At 37.1% G+C, this 18,972-nt stretch overlaps 1 protein-coding gene across 1 annotated transcript in view; it reads left to right on the top strand.

The window, feature by feature from the left end:
- GTF2F2 (general transcription factor IIF subunit 2) overlaps positions 1 to 18,972 on the top strand; it is a 144,833-nt gene that overhangs the window by 107,617 nt on the left and 18,244 nt on the right. Inside the window, exon 6 of the mRNA XM_068526810.1 lies at positions 12,078 to 12,177. Coding sequence (XP_068382911.1) covers positions 12,078 to 12,177 — 100 coding nt within the window. The remainder of the gene's footprint in view (positions 1 to 12,077; positions 12,178 to 18,972) is intronic.

Genomic DNA, 18,972 nt, shown 5'->3' with positions numbered 1-18,972 from the left:
ACGGTGATGTCAAGAAGATCTCTGAACACCGTCTAAATGGATCTGCCTCACACAAAAGTGTACGCGGGTGAGTGTGGATAAATGTTGGATATAAAATTCTAAACTACTCCTTAGCGATTATGGGCAGAAAGGGGCCCAAGTATTATTGTTTAATGTTTCCTGAAGGCATTAGCCTCTTTGGCCCATGAGGTACAATAATGTGTATGAAATAATCTAGAGCTATTTAGAAAACCTAGAGAAAATCAAGGGGTCCTAGAAAAACCTAGAGAAAATCAAGGACTAAAAAGGTCCAGGAAGTGGAAAAATAGGGCCACTCACCTAAGTGAAATAGATATCCACAATAAAGGGAAGGAGAGGAATAAAACAGTTACTTCGTTCAGTTGCACCCACTATGCAGTTTGTCTGGAGGTGACCCTGTCTCCTGGGAAGAAAAATATTTACATAACCTCCTTGAATCATGCTTTAATATGATGAGGAAGATGGGGAAAGATATTTTTGAAACTAATATTTAGTTTTAAAATGGTTGTGAGGTATCTGCATAACTTAAGATGTTCTGCTCAAATGCATTTTTCTACTTTTGTTAAACTCAAACTCATGTTCTGGTCACTAATGGTTGAAGGTCATATATGAGAGATTGATTTGAATGCCCTAAGGATTAACTCCAAAAATATTTTGACTACATCTAAAATTCAGTAAATTTTAAAAATCTGATATATTAACAGTTACCCAAAACTGTAAGCTACCATATTGCTGTGGTTAAATTATAATTAGTTCTAATTAGCACTTCCATGAGCATTACACATTTTACCTGCAGCTGAATGGCATTTGGAAAGAAATTTTCTTATCCTTGAAAATGTCAAAGGAGATCAAAGAAAGTGCTTTTTATCTGATGTAGCCAAATATCCCCCATCAGGGTAAAGGATGAACACAGATTCCATAAATCTAATCGGTGAAGCAGATAATTATTAAAAGTTATGTTTATTCAAATAACTTCCATACATTTCTGTTTAGTGTGGCTACTGAAGTGATTACAGTCAGTAAAATAATAATAAAATGTACTGAATGCGTACCATGGGACAGGCCATTTATTAAGTGTTTTGTAAAGATTATCTCACTTATTTCTGTTGTTATAATTCTCATTTTTTCCCATGAGAGCACCAAGGTGTTGAAGAGATGACTAAGTTGACCAAGGTAACACCTAATAGTAGAGCTGGACCTTAAAACCGGAGTCTGGGTTCAGACCCTGCCATACCATGATATGGTACATTCTTTCTAAACTAAGCATTGTTCAGAGTCGTTCTGTGTGCCATAGGTTTGCTTTAATCTCTGACTTTTTTTTAAATGGGAAATTATCAGCATGACTCTGAATACAAAAGGTATTTCTTTGTTGCCTTTTTGAAAACAGTCATCCCTGGGTATCCATGGGACATTGGTTCCAGGACCCCCTGCAGACACCAAAATTCACAGATGTGCAAGTTCCTTATGCAAAATGGTATAATACAACTGGACCTTGTTATCCATGTGTTTTGCATCCTCAGATATGGAGGACCCGACTGTATTGAGTTATAAATATGGTTCCTAGTCCTTTTGATAGATAAGCTTTTACCCGCCACCCTGGGAATCATACCAAATTTTTTTTTTTTTCTTTTTTTTTGGCTGCGTTGGGTCTTCATTGCTGTGCGTGGGCTTTCTGTAGTTGCGGCGAGCAGGGGCTACTCTTCGTTGCAGTGCACGGTCTTCTCATTGTGGTGTCTTCTCTTGTTGTGGAGTGCGGGCTTCAGTAGTTGTGGCACGTGGGCTCAGTAGTTGTGGCATGCAGGCTCTCTAGAGCACAGGCTCAGTAGTTGTGGCGCACGGGCTTAGTTGCTCCGCGGCATGTGGGATCTTCCCAGACTGGGGCTCGAACCCGTGTCCCCTGCATTGGCAGGCAGATTCTCAACCACTGCGCCACCAGGGAAGCCCCCAAATTATTTAGGCTTTTTACTTTTCTTGGAGTATGGAGAAGGGAAATAAAATGAAAAGTTCTTAAAAATGAAACAAGTATTTTTGTCATTCATCATCCATTGGAGTTTAGGGTAATTTCATTTCTAGCATAAAAAGAGTAGCTAGTTGGACATCTATTGAGAAACAGTAAATGGTCCCTGATTAGCTAAGCTTTTTTCCTCATGTGTTTCTGCTTTGTGCCTGTACCAAAATGTTGACTAGGGTATTTGATTAACAGGAAAAGCATAAGCAGTAAAGGGTTTCTTACATCAAATGCTGTTGCTTCCTTCTGCCCCCCCCTTCACCTGTCCCCCCCTTTTTCCCCTTCCCTATCACACACACTCTTACTCTGAAATCACAACTTTCTAAGGTAAAAAACAATTTGCTTTCATGAGATGATATAAGAAGTCATGCCTTACTTGGACTAAAGAAAAAACACATTGCAAAGAAAAAGTTTCAAGTGACCAAAGTTTATAATTATTTGAACAAAATCTCCGGGCAGTGCAAACCTTAGATACCTTGTTGCTTCCCAGACTCCTACGAACCAGTTGCATGTGCTGTCTTCCTGACCCACTTCCTCCCATTTGGACATCTGTAGTACTTGCATGCAACCAGAGCACTGGTGACTGGGAAGTAATGCTACTGCTTAGGCTAAAGGGATCAACTGAAGATGCCTTCAAGTTCAAGATAATAAGTAAATTACATAAGGAAGGACTATGAGAGAAAAGGAAACTACATAAGATAGTAAAAATGTTCTGGCCATCAGGTAAGATATTTATATTTTGGACTGTTGAGTGGAGATTCTGTGTTGTTTAGCTAACAGATTAGGTAAATAGATACTCTCTGGAATGTTGGTGATATATGCTCTTCCTGGAGAAGTGAAAATTTGATTGACAGTCTTACAGTGTTTTGGTGAAAAACAAAAAATTAGGCAAAAATTAAACCAAGACACATAAAATGTCTTCATTACACTGTCATTTATTTTACCTTACCCAACACATACCAAAAACTTGCGGATGGCTGTTGTTTCTAACGAATCTAGGAGAAAACAAGGTCCATTGTGAATTATCATTCCCTCGCCAGATGTAGGTCCCTTCCGAACACCTTGCTAGCTAATGTAATGGACACGTTTTGGACATAATATATTTTCTTAAATAGCTATAAATATTTTAAATTGAGATAGTATATGTTTACCAACTTGAAAAGACATCTGGATTGCTTCATTATGTTTAAGATGCAGTGATATAAGAGCACTGGACAAGGAATCTTGAATTTTTTTCCCTTTCTGACAAGCTGTATGATCATGGGCAAGTCACCCTCATGCTGGGGCTTAATTAGTGATTTGAATTATATTACTCTCATGTAGAAGAATTCAACTCAGCGTTAAGTCTTTCATTAAGAGGGAGCTGTTAGGACTCACCGACCTAGAGAACAGACTTGTGGTTGCCTGTGGGGGGTGGCGGGCGGGGGGAGGATTGGGAGTTAGGGGTTAGCAGATGCCAACTAGTATACATAGGATGGATAAGCAACAAGGTCCTACTGGGTAGCACAGTGAACTATATTCAGTATCCTGTGATAAACCATAATGGAAAAGAATATGAAAAAGAATATATATGTATATATATCTGTAACTGAGTCACTTTGCTGTACAACAGAAATTAACACAACATTGTAAATCAACTATACTTCAATAAAATTTTAAAAAAAGACAATCATAGGGAGAAGGAAAAAAAGAGGGAGCTGTTAGGTTGAATCATATGAAATTGCTAGTTTTATAAAAAGCCAAAAATGATCAAAATTCTGTATTATGCGGGAGATATTTTTTGACTGTTTGAGCACGAGCTAAAATGCCCTCTCCTAAGAGCAATCTAGGAGAGTCCGTCAGCCAGCTCATGGGTCTCAGGATGGCAGCATGGGATTGGAGGTGCAGGGAATTGCAGGTCCTTCAACAAAATTGTGTAGTTTTGATGCCAGTGTTTATGACGCACTTGTGTCATGGCTTTCTTAGTTCTAGTTATAATTCTTAGATCTTTGCTGCTGCTTTGCTTAAAACAAAAAACAAAACCCCTGGGATATAGATATACGGATCAGAGGACTGCTAACTGGAGGCCTGGTATAGCTAGTGTATGTGTTTTTTGGTTTTGAGGGGGTTTTTGTTTTGTTTTGGGGGAGGAGGATTGCCCTTTTTAAAAAATTGAATTAGTTGGCAGTGTCTAATGAATGATTTCACGTAAAAATCTGACTCTGCATTTTCTTGAATAATTAGGCAACCTGGTAATAGCAGTCTTACGCTCCTGCAGAGTAACCTGGTGCTGAGGACTAGTTGCCCACTTGGGGTGGAGCTTGTGCTCTGTTTCCAGTTCACCACAGCCCTCACCTCTCCCTGTTACTTTCCCCTTTACTTGACAGGCCCCTGTAGACATTTGCATTTGCGATTCTCTTGCGCTATCCAGTAGAACTTCCTGCAATGATAGAAGTGTTCTTTACCTGTATTGTCCAGTATGGCAGCCACATGTGGCTGTTGAACACTTAATGTGGCTGGTGTGCCTAAGGAACTGAGGTTTTAATTTAAATTAATTTAAAGAGTTGCATGTTGCTAGTGGCTACTGTATTGGACAGTGCAAGCAGATAATGGAGTTTTTCCCTTTATTGAGTGTTTCCTACAGAGTGAACATTAAACCTTAATATATTTTACAGTCTCTTCTCTTAAATGCCAGATCTAAATGTTAGCATATATCACTGTAAGTCTTATGATTTTACATCCAAATTACAATCTCTGATTAAATGCAGCCTAAAACCTTTCTTCTTCTCATCCTTTTTTTCCTCACTTACCACGTTTATATTGCATGCCCATTCTAGGCCGTAGGGATATGAGCAAGGTCCCTGTTTTCATGAAGCTTACAAATAATTAACAAATATTTCTAAGAGATACTTAATTTTAATATTTACCATCTGTAATCCTTCTAGTAGTCCTGCCATGTAAGGGTATATTTGATTACTCGTCAACTGCAAGTGCTAAAATTTTTTCAAATCCACATTCTAATAGACTAAAATGTTTTACTATTACTATTCCTCTGAGAAGCTCTCTGTCCTACTGAAGCTTCCTATAAATGTACTATCTTAAAACTAGGCATCATCAGAACCTTTTTGTATTAGTAAATCAGCTCAGCATACACCTGGTTATTCCCTCACCTGGCCTTTCTCCCAGCCTTCTGTCCACCTGCTCCCAAGCTGGGCCTTCTTCTGAAACTTGTCTTTGTTATCTGACTTAGGGCCCAGTGGGTGTTTTCACAAGCAGTCCCAGCGCTCCGGGCTGTTCCTGCTTCTCCTTGCCCAGAGACTTTTCTCTCTCACCTGGCAAACGTCAGCCTCCTTCTCCCCCTTGGGAGGCACGGTTTACCTCCTTCACTGCTTTTTACTCTCTCCCTTTCAAAAATGAAATCAGCATCTTAAGAAAATTTACCTTCTTTTGTGAAACCTGTCATTTTAAGAATAGCATAAATTGCAATCAAACACAGCTAGAGCACAAAGGATAGATGAATGCTAAAATAATTATATTTACATTATAAAATGACTCCTACATTGGCAGCTGCTGATGGAAACATTTGTAATTCAGTGTTTTTGTAGTTGTTTAACTCTATAGTTAATAACCAGATTAGCAAGGCAATATTACTTAGGGTATTTTGCTTAGGCAGGAGAATAGTCTATATGCATAAAGTCAGGCATTATTGGGAAACTTGTTAATATGGGATTCAACCTTTTCCTTTGTGATCTAAAAAAGGTGTCCAATAAAGGTCATTTGTTCATTTGCTTAGCCAATATTTTTGAGTTACTTTTACATAAGAAGCATTATATGTAGCAGTGAGGTAAACAAAAGATCTATTGACTAAAATTTGTAGACTTCTTTTCCCCAATCTGCCAACAGCTTAGAGCAGTAGAATTTGGCTTTTTTCTGTTTTGTTAGATCTTACCAGTGTTCATACTTTAAAATATTTGGGGATGTTTATGTTACTTTTTTTAATGAATTTTATATTTTCAAAATATACTAAATAATTTGAGAATTGAATTCCCACTGTAGTGCATAAATCTTAATAAAGTATAATGAAGATCTTTAAGTAACTTTAATAAGGGTGATTATGCACCATGATTATAGCCTAGTGACTAGTGACACTGACTTAATAGGAATATATTTTTCAGTGTTATAAAGGAGAATGTGCTCTTCTTTCTGTGTGTGTGTGTGTGTGTGTGTGTGTGTGTGTGGAATTAGGCTAGTTGAAGGCAGGTTGATGAGCATCAAGGAGAATTAAGTTTTTTTTGAGATATAATTGATATACAGTATTATGTAAGTTTCAGGTGTACAACAAAGTGATTCACAATTTTTAAAGGTTATATTCCATTTATAGTTATTATAAGAGAATTACTTATTTTGATCTAAACTCAATAAGCTTTTAATTAGAGATGTTCTTCTATTATATGGCCTTTTAGGGACTATATAGATTAACTGCTTGAACCTTTGGGTTAAAAAAAAAAAATCTGAGTTCCAGTTCTGTTTTGCCTCCTATAAGGAGAAAGCAAGATTGAGAAGATGTAGGTGAAGCTTTTAACACAGTTTCTAGCAACATAGTAAGTGCTTTAAATGTCTGTTATTTGTTATAGTTGTCGTTTTATTAGTGTTTAAGCTCTTGGGTCATGTAGCCCTTGAGCTTTTTCTTTGATGGGAAAAAATGAGAGATAAAACTGACTATTTTTTTATTTTTTAAACATCTTTATTGAAGTATAATTGCTTCACAATGGTGTGTTAGTTTCTGCTTTATAACAAAGTGAATCAGCTACTCATATACACACGTTCCCATATCTCCTCCCTCCTGCATCTCCCTCCCTCCCACCCTCCCCATCCCACCCCCCCAGGGCGGTCACAAAGCACTGAGCTGATCTCCCTGTGCTATGCGGCTGCTTCCCACTAGCTATCTATTTTACATTTGGTAGTGTATATATGTCCATGACACTCTCTCACCCTGTCACATCTCACCCCTCCCCCTCCCCATATCCTCAAGTCCATTCTTTAGTAGGTCTGTGTCTTTATTCCCATCTTGCCACTAGGTTCTTCATGACCTTTTTTTTTTTTTTTTTTTCCCTTAGATTCCATATATATGTGTTAGCATACTGTATTTGTTTTTCTCTTTCTGACTTACTTCACTCTGTATGACAGACTCTAACTCCATCCACCTCATTACAAGTACCTCCATTTCATTTCTTTTTATGGCTGAGTAATATTCCATTGTATATATGTGCCACATCTTCTTTATCCATTCATCCGATGATGGACACTTAGGTTGCTTCCATGTCCTGGCTATTGTAAATAGAGCTGCAATGAACATTTTGGTACATGACTCTTTTTGAATTATGGTTTTCTCAGGGTATATGCCCAGTAGTGGGATTGCTGGGTCGTATGGTAGTTCTATTTTTAGTTTTTTAAGGAACCTCCATACTTAAAACTGACTCTTTAAATAATAATTCTAGAAAGACTGGTAATTCATTGAGTCCTAGTCTTCTCAGAATGTGAATGTGTATTCTAAATTGTCCTGAAATGATGGTAATAATTAGCAACACGTATTTTTTTTTAATGGTTTGTAAAACAGGGCCTAACTGTGTCTAAATGATCACATAGTAATATTTTTCTATTACTTCTTGAAAATAACACCATGTTTTAAAATTTTCTGAGAAAGTTGAGACCCAATTTTGTAAATGGTTGGGACAGTAAAACTTTTAGCTTCCTCCCAGTCCAGCATAAAACCTCTGTGTGTAGTTTGCTGTTCAGTTGTACAAACCAAATATTTCCAAATTATATTATTTTGTACAAGCCTAGTTTTAAACCTCATTTTGACTTTGAAGGCATGTTGAGGTCAGTGATGTTTAATTTGGTGCTTTGTTCAGTGATGAAGTGGAGTTGCAAATTGTTCTGACACTTCATGAGATAATGTTAAATGAATTATTTAATGTTAAGTAAAGAACCCTGCTAAATTATTTTAAACTACTCAGGTTAATTAAAGTATTTTAAGATTTAATTCTTTAAGAATATGTTATATTTTCAGTCCATAGATTAACCTTTTGAGGTGTTTTGTTTTGTTTTAATCTATTTATTTATTTATGGCCGCATTGGGTCTTCGTTGCTGCGCGTGGGCTTTCTCTAGTTGCGGTGAGCAGAGGCTACTGTTTGTTGCGGTGCGTGGGCTTCTCATTGCTGTGGCTTCTTTTGTTGTGGAGCATGGGCTCTAGGCATGTGGGCTTCAGTAGTTGTGGCACGCTGGCTCAGTCGTTGTGGCTCGCAGGCTCTAGAGCGGAGGCTCAGTAGTTGTGGCGCACAGGCTTAGTTGCTCCGCGGCATGTGGGATCTTCCTGGACCAGGGCTCGAACCCATGTCCCCTGCATTGGCAGGCAGATTCTTAACCCCTGCACCACCAGGGAAGTCCCACCTTTTGAGTTTTGAATCATAAAGATATCCTCTTTTAATTAAAACAAAACCCTTAGAGTTGACCTTTTAAATGTATAATAAAAAGGTTAAATTTTAATGTGAGCTTTTTATTTTTAAAAAGGTTAATTCAGTGTTTTCCTTTATATATTTAAAAGATTAAATACTTTGAGGATAAAAATGGCATGACACTCTATGGATGATGAAATTGGCTTTTAGAACTTTTATATTAGAAAGGAAAGTATGCCACATGAACCTGAATCAGGATGCAGTGGCTGAAAATAAATTCTAGTGGAAGAGCATGACAAGAATAAGCTACCGTTTATAAAAATGCACTTACCTGAACAAACTGAAACCCCAAGGAGTTTTCAAATTGTGAAGTAATGGGAACAATCATTTAATGTAGAAGGAAGAGACTAGCGCATGCCTCCCTCCTTGAATGTCTCATAAGATCAAATTGTGGAGCAAGGTGATTGAAGCAGGAAAGATAATTTAGTGGCAGCATAACAGGTAGATTACCATTTAGAGAGGCCAAACCCCTGAGAACTGATTGCATTAAGGGGATGGGGCTAAGGTTAGAGCACAGAGAGGTGTTCAGAGACAGGTTGCCATTTGGTTATGTTCCCCCCACCCCCTGCTTTTTTCAAGGAGTTACACATGCTTAGTTCTACCTCTTTGTAAACATTCCTATATCGGTCTTCAATCATTCTTTTCTCTCTAAACGTTTATCTCTTAGTCACTTTGAGACGTCTTCTCAGCTTGGAGGAGTCATTTCTGCCCAGTCTTTTTTGCCTCACCTCTTATAAGCTTGGATTGTCCTGCTCCAGCTTACCCTCAAGTGCACATCTTGGAGTTAATCTTTACTTCATAGCAGCACGCAGTCAGTTGTCATAATACCAACCCCCTGTCCCTCTTCAGTCCTGCAGATAATCAGTTACAGATAAGCGTTTGTTTAATGTTTGTCTTCCACTAATCAAGTCTTTTCTTCACAGAGAGAGGCACCCAGTAATCATTTGCTGGATGATTGCCTGTAAGAGGCTCCTTCTAAAGTCTGGTCATGGCACAGCTGCAGCCATGGGGATGCAGGTGTGGGAGAACAGTGGATTAAGCTGGAGAGATATCAGGGGCTTGATTCCAGAGGGACATGCAGTCATGTAAAGGAGCTTATGTGTCACCCAAGAACAGTTAAGAGGCCGTTGAAGGATTGTTAGCCCAAGTCCATCTTTGGGTGGACATCTCCCTTCTAGACCTCTAGCTAGTGCCTTCTTCCTGGTTCATATTGGCCCATGAAAAACAAAGTAACAAACTACATATGATTTATGGTTACATATACAGTAAGTTTCTAAAGACATTTCTAAAGTACTTTTTTTATACTTCATAAAATAATGAATTTATGTATTTAAAGGATATATATGGATTTATGAATAATTGGAAAAATTAAAATATTTATATTTTAATACAGAAATGGCTATACTCAATTTGGGGATCATTGTTAAAAATAAAACCTGTAGTATTTATAGCTTTCAAATTAAAAAAGCAATTGGTAGATATTTAATATCTTCTGAGGAATTTGGTATTATATACCTAAAAATAGGCAGAAATAAACAGAGAAATAACTCCAACCAAGTAATTAAATAATAAGAATGTTATAAAAGCAGGTACTTTTTATACTGCAAGTTGTGCCTTTGAAGGGATTTTATTTTATTTTTTTAACGTCTTTATTGGAGTATAATTGCTTTACAGTGGTGTGTTAGTTTCTGCTTTATAACAAAGCGAATCAGCTATACATATACATATATCCCCATATCTCCTCCCTCTTGCGTCTCCCTCCCACCCTCCCTATCCCACCCCTCTAGGTGGTCACAAAGCACTGAGCTGATCTCCCTGTGCTATGCGGCTGCTTCCCACTAGCTATCTATTTTACATTTGTAGTGTATATATGTCCATGCCACTCTCACTTTGTCCCAGTTTACCCTTCCCACTCCCCGTCTCCTCAAGTCCATTCTCTACGTCTGTATCTTTATTCCTGTCCTGCCCCTAGGTTCTTCAGAACCTTTTTTTTTTTTTTTTAGATTCCATATATATGTGTTAGCGTACAGTATTTGTTTTTCTCTTTTGAAGGAATTTTAAACGAAAATTTTTAGTTCCTGTTCTGTTGAACTAAAGAATTTGAAGTCCCATTAAAAGAAAGTAATATGATGTTCAACATATATTATTTTTAAATGACCAACATTTTTATGGCTTTCAAACTAAGAAATGATATTTCTTTTTCCTTTAAGAAAGTATACTTCCTTTTCTGATTATGAAAGTGATAGATGCTTATTGCAGAAAATTTAGAAAGCATATGGAAATCTTAAATGCATTCATTCTGATCTCTTTCTTCCCATTCTTTCATGTTAAGTTCCATTTTCTTTAAAAACCCACCTTCTTTTTTTTGTCTCTATCAAGTAGGTAATTTTATAACATGGTTCTCAGTTTCTTTGCTGTGACCATTGCATCTCAGTAGTTCCGTCTGGGTTCATTTTACTTTTTGCTGAAATGAATCCTTGAGTGGGTCTCTCAGTGAGGATCTATGAATGATAAACTTTGTACAAAAATACTTTTATTTCACTCTTACTCTTCAATTATAATTTAGCCAAACATGGTTGGCAATTTTTTTCCTATAGTACTTTAAATATATTCTTGTATTCTGATATCTTGCTGATGAGAAGTCTAGAGGTACAGTGGTACCTTTAGTTCTTTAAAAAATAGTCACTTTGATGAAAAAAAAAATATTCATTTTGAAAGCTACACCATTTTCCCCCTTAAAACATTTTTTAGATTTACTGTGCTCATATACCAAAGAATTAATTTTTAAAATAAGAAATAAATGGTTGAATGTGAGTCACTGGATATGGTAATATTTAGTCCAAAACAAATTCTCCTAAGATTGCTATTTGAATATATATATTTATAATATATTATACCTAGTGTCATAGGTTTATTTTATGGCTCTTTTTCCGTAAGTGATATTTTTAATTATATTTTAATTTAGATGGGTGGGGTCCTACAGTTGGACAACCAATGCTGTCCAGTAGAAATTTCTGTGCTGAGGGAAATGTTATTTATATGCACTGTCCAGTAAAGCAGCTACGAGCCACTAGATCCTGAATGCTGATGTGTCATCTTTTTATCATACTTCTATCTCATCAAATGAACAGAAGTTTTGGATTAATACCTTGATTAGTTTTAGACCATATAACTTAAGATAATTCATTTTTACATGCAATTTTTTTTCCAGAAATTTAAAGCTGATTAGCTTCTTTGTTTTAAATCTTAAAGTTTGACTGTAAAGTATAGGTTTAGAAGGATGTTGTAGAATTAAATGATATGGTTTGTATGTTTAGCTTATGGTCTGGTTTCTACATTATTGCCATATTCAGTGTGTTTTTGAAGTATTAAGACTGATGTATCTTCTTTATACATTAAGTATTAAGACTGATGTATCTTCTTTATATATTAAGTATTAAGACTGATGTATCTTCTTTATATATTAAGTATTAGTCTTGAAGAATTACAGGAACAACTCCTCAGGTTTCACTCCAGTAAACAAGTAAGTTTGTTAATAATGCCTTCTGTTTTTCAGATTACAAATAGAAGAATCTTCCAAACCTGTAAGGCTATCACAGCAACTAGACAAAGTTGTGACAACCAATTACAGACCTGTTGCTAATCATCAGTACAATGTAAGTCTTCATGTCCTTCTTCATTCTGTTCTGTCTTTAATATCACAGACTCTTAGGTTTTGAAAGGACCTCGGCAGTCACATACCTTGCTGTCAGGCGCTTGAGTTATCCAGACTTAGTGAGGAAGATAACAGTTTGCCAAGCATAGAAAAGATGTTCACTGTGTATCCTAAATCATACGATGAGAAGAAGGCAACCGCTGTTCAAATGACTCCTGAAAAGTTTTTCAAAGAAATAAAACACTTCATTTTTCAATGTTTCTAATGTTTTAGTGTCCTTAATAAATATTAGTTTTGCTGTTTTTTCTCAATACCTTTATAACGGAGAGTTTTTAACGTTTTGACAAATTTTAAAGGTCATGAAACAATGATAATTTTTCCCATTATTAAGATTGCTTTGCATAGTTTCAGCTTTTACGGGCATTTTTACGGCCTCACACTATACCATTCAAAGCAAGGACTGTCTCTGTGTGTGTGTGTGTGTGTGTGTGTGTGTGTGTGTGTGTGTGTGTGTATTTAAACCTTTTTTATTGAAGTATATATACTATATTTATTATATATATATACACACACACAGTATGTATTTTCTGTGTGTATAAAAATAGTATACACACATGTATACATATTATGTGTACTTTGTGCCAGGCACTGTTCTTACTATTGTAACTACTGCTATTATCCTTATTTTACAGATGAAGTAACTGAGGCACAGAGAGGTTAGCTTACTTGAAGTCTCACAGCCAGTAATTAGCCAGTCCAGGTGTTGAATCAGATAGTCTGTTTTAAGAGCCTTACTTTTATTTTTTTTTAAATTGAAGTATAGGTGATTTATAATATTGCGTTAGTTTCAGATATCCAGCAAAGTGATGCGGTTATACACATTATAGGTTATTACAAGATACTGAATATAGTTCCCTGTGCTATACAGTAGGTCCTTGCTGTTTGTCTGTTTTATATATAGTAGTGTGTATCTGTCAATCCCATACTCCTGATTTATCCCTCCCCCTACTTCCCCTTTGGTGACCATAAGTTTGTTTTCTGTGTCTGTGAGTAGGAGCCTTACTCTTAATGAACCACTGTGCTGTGTTGTTGTACCTCATTAGCAGTGCTAAAAGGGCTAAGGGTTCTGGGTCTTGAAGTACCTGCAGTGTCAGGAGAAATGTGATGATTTTCGGAAAATAAAACGAAGCCTAAGTTAAGTCAAGTAGCAATTAAGAGTTGATAACCTGTGTCCTACTTTGTTGCTTAAGATTCCCCTTGATACTGAGTTTAGGAAGAAGTAAAGACTCTTTAAGACTGGCCTTAAGTTCCAGGCTTATTCAGTGATACAGATAGTATCTGCCAAACCACGGCTTTATGATATTTGAATTTCTTTCGGTTATTTTATGTGAAAGGTAGCAAATGCAAGTGCCTCCAGGACCAAGCAGGCATCTCTCTGGGTGGGATGCTGAAATTTAAGACGGTAAATGGTAGAGACTGATGAACTGGAGTGTATGTGCCCCTTCTAAAGACATTCAGATGTTAAAAATTGCTACACTGTGTGGATTTAGTCAAGCAAGTCACAATTCAGCTGCATCCACTCAGGCTTCCATTTTATAGCCTCTGGTTATGTGTCAGGGGAAAAGTAAACTAAAAAAGAGGGTAGGCAAGATAAGTGGGGACAAACATAAGTATAAGATAATCCAAGAGAGGTATTTTTATGATGTCTGTTGATTGAGACAAGTAAGTACAAGTCTCCTTCTTTGTCCTCTTCTCTTCTAGTCTTTTCTACTCTTAGATGGGAATACATACAACTTTCTGGAGCCAAGTGGAAGTAGAGAAGTAAAATAGGATAGGTCTTACTTGTCTTTGCCTCTCTTCTTCATTAATATGCTTCTCCTGTAGCCCCTGACTATGCTTTTTTCTCCACTTACGGGTCAGGCCTCTGTATACCCGTTTCTACTCTTGTGTAAGTTGTTATTGCGGTGAGGACAAGAAAGACCACACCTTCCACAGGCTATAAAAAGATACAGCCTTTCTGGAGAGAAGTTTGGTAATTTGCGTCAAAAGCACTATGAAAGGGTGCATCCTTTGATCTAGCAGTCTTGTGTCTAAGAATTTATCATAGTAAGACAAGTGGCCAAAGATGTATATGCAGTAGTGTTTCTCCCTGTTGTTTAAGATAGGAAAAGGTCAGAAACAATTGTCCCTAAATAAGGACTAGTTCAGTACTTTAAGTTGTTATTTTTTGATGGTAGGCTCTAGAGTGATTTTATCCTAATTTTCCTCTTTATGAAATCTTTTTTGAATGGTTGGAATTGTCACAGTGAGCATGTATCGTCTGAATTGTTACAGTGGGCAGTAAAACTTTTCTGCTGGGATGGGAAAGGGAAGAAAGCTAGGGAAGAGTGTTAGTACTGAGCCATGACAATGTCCTACCACAGTTCTCTAAGATTTGTCTTCTCTCAACAAAAATAATATTTTTTTAATGCCTGCTTTGTGCCTGAGATACCTACTCTTGGTGAACCAAATAGATAAAATTCCTGTCTTCACGGAGCTACCACTTCTTTCAATTTCTCTGGTCATGCCTTTTTAGACCCCAGTTGGGGTATCATCTATATTTCCTTTGACCTAGTGAGTCCACATTTGTATATTATAATTGTTTTTTCTTAAATTCCATTACAAGGGTCACTCTTGTTATACTACCACGTACCATCATTTCTGAGGCAAAAAGAAAATCTCTCTTAGGTCAATCAAAGCTGGCACCTTTGCTAGTATTAAAGCTCTGACCTCTATCTAATTCATATACAGAGTGACATTGGCACTATATCTACCTGTCAGGTATAGAAGATACATTCCAAATGTCATTTTTAGAATGTTTTTCATTGCTTTCTTTCTACTGCTAAAATAAATACAAATATATTGTACATTCTAAACCACTCGTTAGGATATAAAGCTATCACATCTCAAGAGGGAGGGGATATGGGGACAAGTGTATGCATATGGCTGATTCGCTTTGTTGTGCAACAGAAACTAACACGGTATTGTGAAGCAATTATACTCCAATAAAGATCTATTAAAAAAAAAAGAAGAAAAAAGCTATGACATCCACTTGAAAGACTCTTTTTAACATTAAGTGACATTTCAGTTCACGGTAACAGCCTTTGTTAAGGTTGTCATAGCGTGAATGAGTCGTTAATATTAATGTAATTACAGTGATGAGTCATATAGTAATCTTTGATTAACAAAGATTGACTGTAACTTAACCACATTATGTTATTTGAATGTTTAGTGAATTTTTTCCATGGGAGTGTATCAAAATGGGTGAAGGCACCTGCATAGCTTTTAAAAGGATATTCAGTATTATAATGCCAACTGTAAGAAGAGTGTAAAACTTTTTTTTTTATAGTAATCTTTTTAATTAATTTATTTATTTTTATATTTATTTTTGGCTGTGTTGGGTCTTCGTTTCTGTGCGAGGGCTTTCTCTAGTTGCAGCAAGTGGGGGCCACCCTTCATCGCGGTGTGCGGGCCTCTTCACTGTCGCGGCTTCTCTTGTTGCGGAGCACAGGCTCCAGACGCGCAGGCTCAGTAGTTGTGGCTCACGGGCCTAGTTGCTCCGCGGCATGTGGGATCTTCCCAGGCCAGGGCTCGAACCCGTGTTCCCTGCATTGGCAGGCGGATTCTCAACCACTGGGCCACCAGGGAAGCCCTAAAACTTTTGTTATTGTTGTCAGGAACATTAATTTTTAAGTGATTGAGAAACATCAATGTAGTTCATTCAACAAGAATGACTTAGAGGTTATGTAATCAGTATGTTCAATTTTATTTATTTACTTTAAAAAATTTTTTTAAACTTTTATTTATTTATTTTTGGCTGAGTTGGGTCTTTGTTGCTGCGCGCGGGCTTCCTCTAGTTGTGGCGAGCGGGGGCTACTCTTCGTTGCGATGCACAGGATTCTCGTTGCAGTGGCTTCTCTTGTTGCAGAAGACGGGCTCTAGGTGCGCAGGCTTCAGTAGTTGTGGCATGCAGACTCAGTAGTTGTGGTGCACGGGCTTAGTTGCTCCACGGCATGTGGGATCTTCCCAGACCAGGGCTCGAACCCGTGTCCCCTGCATTGGCAGGCAGATTCTCAACCACTGCGCCACCAGGGAAGCCCGGCATTTATAATTTTAGTCAGTGATTATTGTTTCAGTAATGATGGTTGAACAGCTCTATACCACATCCACAATGGATTTTCAACATTTGGTTGCGTTTTAGTCTTGAATAATTTGTTCTTTATTTTGAAAGTAAAATTGTATATGACGGATTTTTTTGGATTGTAAAAATTTGTAACTGGAGATTAAATGTTCTTTCTGAATTGACATTTATTTCTATGCAGCTGGTTACACAGTAGTCTGTGGTCATTGGGGGCAGATATAAGATCAGTAATTAAAATTCATATAATATAAAAGCTATTTCTAGTCCAGTAACTCTCCTACTAATATTTTGTGGTAGCTGCTAAGAAGTTAGAAATATGACTGCTTTGAGTGTCATTTCCTTATAATGCCAGTACAAAACAAAATGCCCAAAGGGAAAAGAGCTAAAATGAGAAGAAATAGCATTATCTCGAAACAGTAGTCTTCTCCTAAACAGACTAGTTCATATCATTTGTAGCTTATTTGTAGAATTAATTTTATCTGTAGTACAAAGTTGTAAGTGCAATATTAAGATTGCCATTTCTACACTGTTTGGCTTAAAAAAGAAAAGTTACCTCAGGGATCTTAGTTTTGTCCTGAGTATAACAGTTATTAATAACTAAATGATCATGGAAGTCATTTCAGTCCCTTTTCATGATTACACATATATTGGAACTACCTGATACCACAGAGCAGAATTTGAGTAATGAGCCTATCTTGGACATTATAAAAAAATTTAAATAATGCTGTACTGCAGAAATTTTGTTTTAAAACAATCTTTTCTGTAGGTTATCCTGTAGTACAGGCCCTGAGGGCATTAAAGAGATATATGTCTGGGTTTTCAGATTACACTTCTAAGTGGTTTTTTTTTCTTTTGAAAATATTTGATTGATTGATTGATTGAAGTATGGTTGATTTACAATGTTGTGTTAGTTTCAGGTGCACTTTTAAGTGTTTTTATTTCACTAGTCAAAAGTAAAGTTAGGCTGCACTGTCCCCTGGGTTATTGAGCCATTGATAGACGTAGTTAATACAGAAAGACAAGCATACAAGTCTAGTCTGTTTTCTCCGCAATTTAAAGAAGGAAAGCAGCAATGTTAAATGCAGTGTTTTGAGATTGAAACATGTAAACCAAGATTTAAAAAAAAATTTCTGTGTCAAATTGGTACTTTTCTCACTACTCATTAACATTACAAATCACAACCTAATCTGACTCTTAATCTTATCCTCAGTAGTTTTTAAAATATCTATTTATTTATATTATTATTTGGCGGGTCTTAGTTGTGGCACGCAGGATTTTTCGTTGCGGCGCACAGGCTTCTCTCTACTTGTGGCGCAAGGGCTCCAGAGCGCATGGGCTCAGTAATTGCAGGGCATGGGCTTAGTTGCCCCGAGGCATGTGGGATCTTAGTTCCCCAACCTGGGATCGAACTGGCGTCCCCTGCATTGCAAGACGGATTCTTAACCACTGGATCACCAGGGAAGTCCCTCATCCTCAATATTGATTTTGAAGTTTCTTTCTAATTTATTCTAAATTCTTATCTTCAGTCCTTTTGGGTCTGACATATGGCTTTAGGGTTGGGAAAACTTGATAACAAACACTTATGTTTTTCTCTCCACTGCCAACTAGAATGTATGCCCTCTCTGAACTGGGCCATCTTGCTTTACCAGCACGTTTCTTTACTTGAAAACATTTTTCTTGTTCATCTTCCTAGCTTCTCGAGTCATTTTACACAAGGAAGAGATGGCTAAAGGTGGAAGCTGAATATACCATAACTTCTGTTTCTTATTTCCTTATTTTAACTTTTTCCATCTTCTTTCACCGTACATTAAAGCTGGGACAGAAGAGAAGACAGAATATCATACAACTGTAGCTCCATACTGAGAGTACAAAAGCCTAGCACTGGTCTTTTGCTAGGTCCCCACTTCTTTGTCTTGTTTTTCTTGAGGACCAATGGCCTTTCCCTAAATGAAATCCCACATTCCACTCAAGCCTGTGGGAAGGGAATAGGCTTTCCCCACTCCTCCTTAGTCTGATTCTATCTCCCTCTATTTTCTAGATCCCAAGTTAAGTTTCTCTTATCCCCCACTTGGTCAGAGTAAAGGGCTATAACATCTTCATCCCGTGGTCCAGACTTTCATACTCTTTTACCAGGCCCTCCTTTCTAGACTGTCCATCACAGTGGACAAAGCAAACCCTTTCAAATACAGTGCAACTGTGGAAGGGAATTTCAGGATGCAAACTAAGTACAAATGTAAACGGGGGGAAATAATGACATATTTGAGACCTTGGTCAGCAAAGCAAGGCTTAAAGATTAATCCCTTAAGGCATTCCATGATCTCATTCTTCTTTTTAATCCGAAGACTGTTTGGGTTTGTGGGTTTTGTTCTGGTCTGTCATGATTTCTTTCTCCATCATACAGCCACTGTCTTAGTTCTATCCTTCTTTTGACCAAGAGAAAGAAAATTCTTCCTTGAGTGGCCCTCAGGTAGATCTCTGTTGGCCTTGGCTATCTCTGCAGCCTCCTTTCTCTCAGAATTGGGGCAGAATCTGTAATTCTGCCTCTTTCCTTAAGTGCATTTTTTTTTTTAATTTTTTTATTTTATTTATTTATTTTTGGCTGTGTTGGGTGCTCGT

This window comes from Eschrichtius robustus, chromosome 18 (assembly GCF_028021215.1).
Source record: "Eschrichtius robustus isolate mEscRob2 chromosome 18, mEscRob2.pri, whole genome shotgun sequence".
In the NCBI taxonomy this organism is placed as follows: domain Eukaryota; kingdom Metazoa; phylum Chordata; class Mammalia; order Artiodactyla; family Eschrichtiidae; genus Eschrichtius; species Eschrichtius robustus.
Note: the sequence above shows the minus strand (reverse complement) of the source record. Positions and strands in the feature narration are given on the sequence as shown.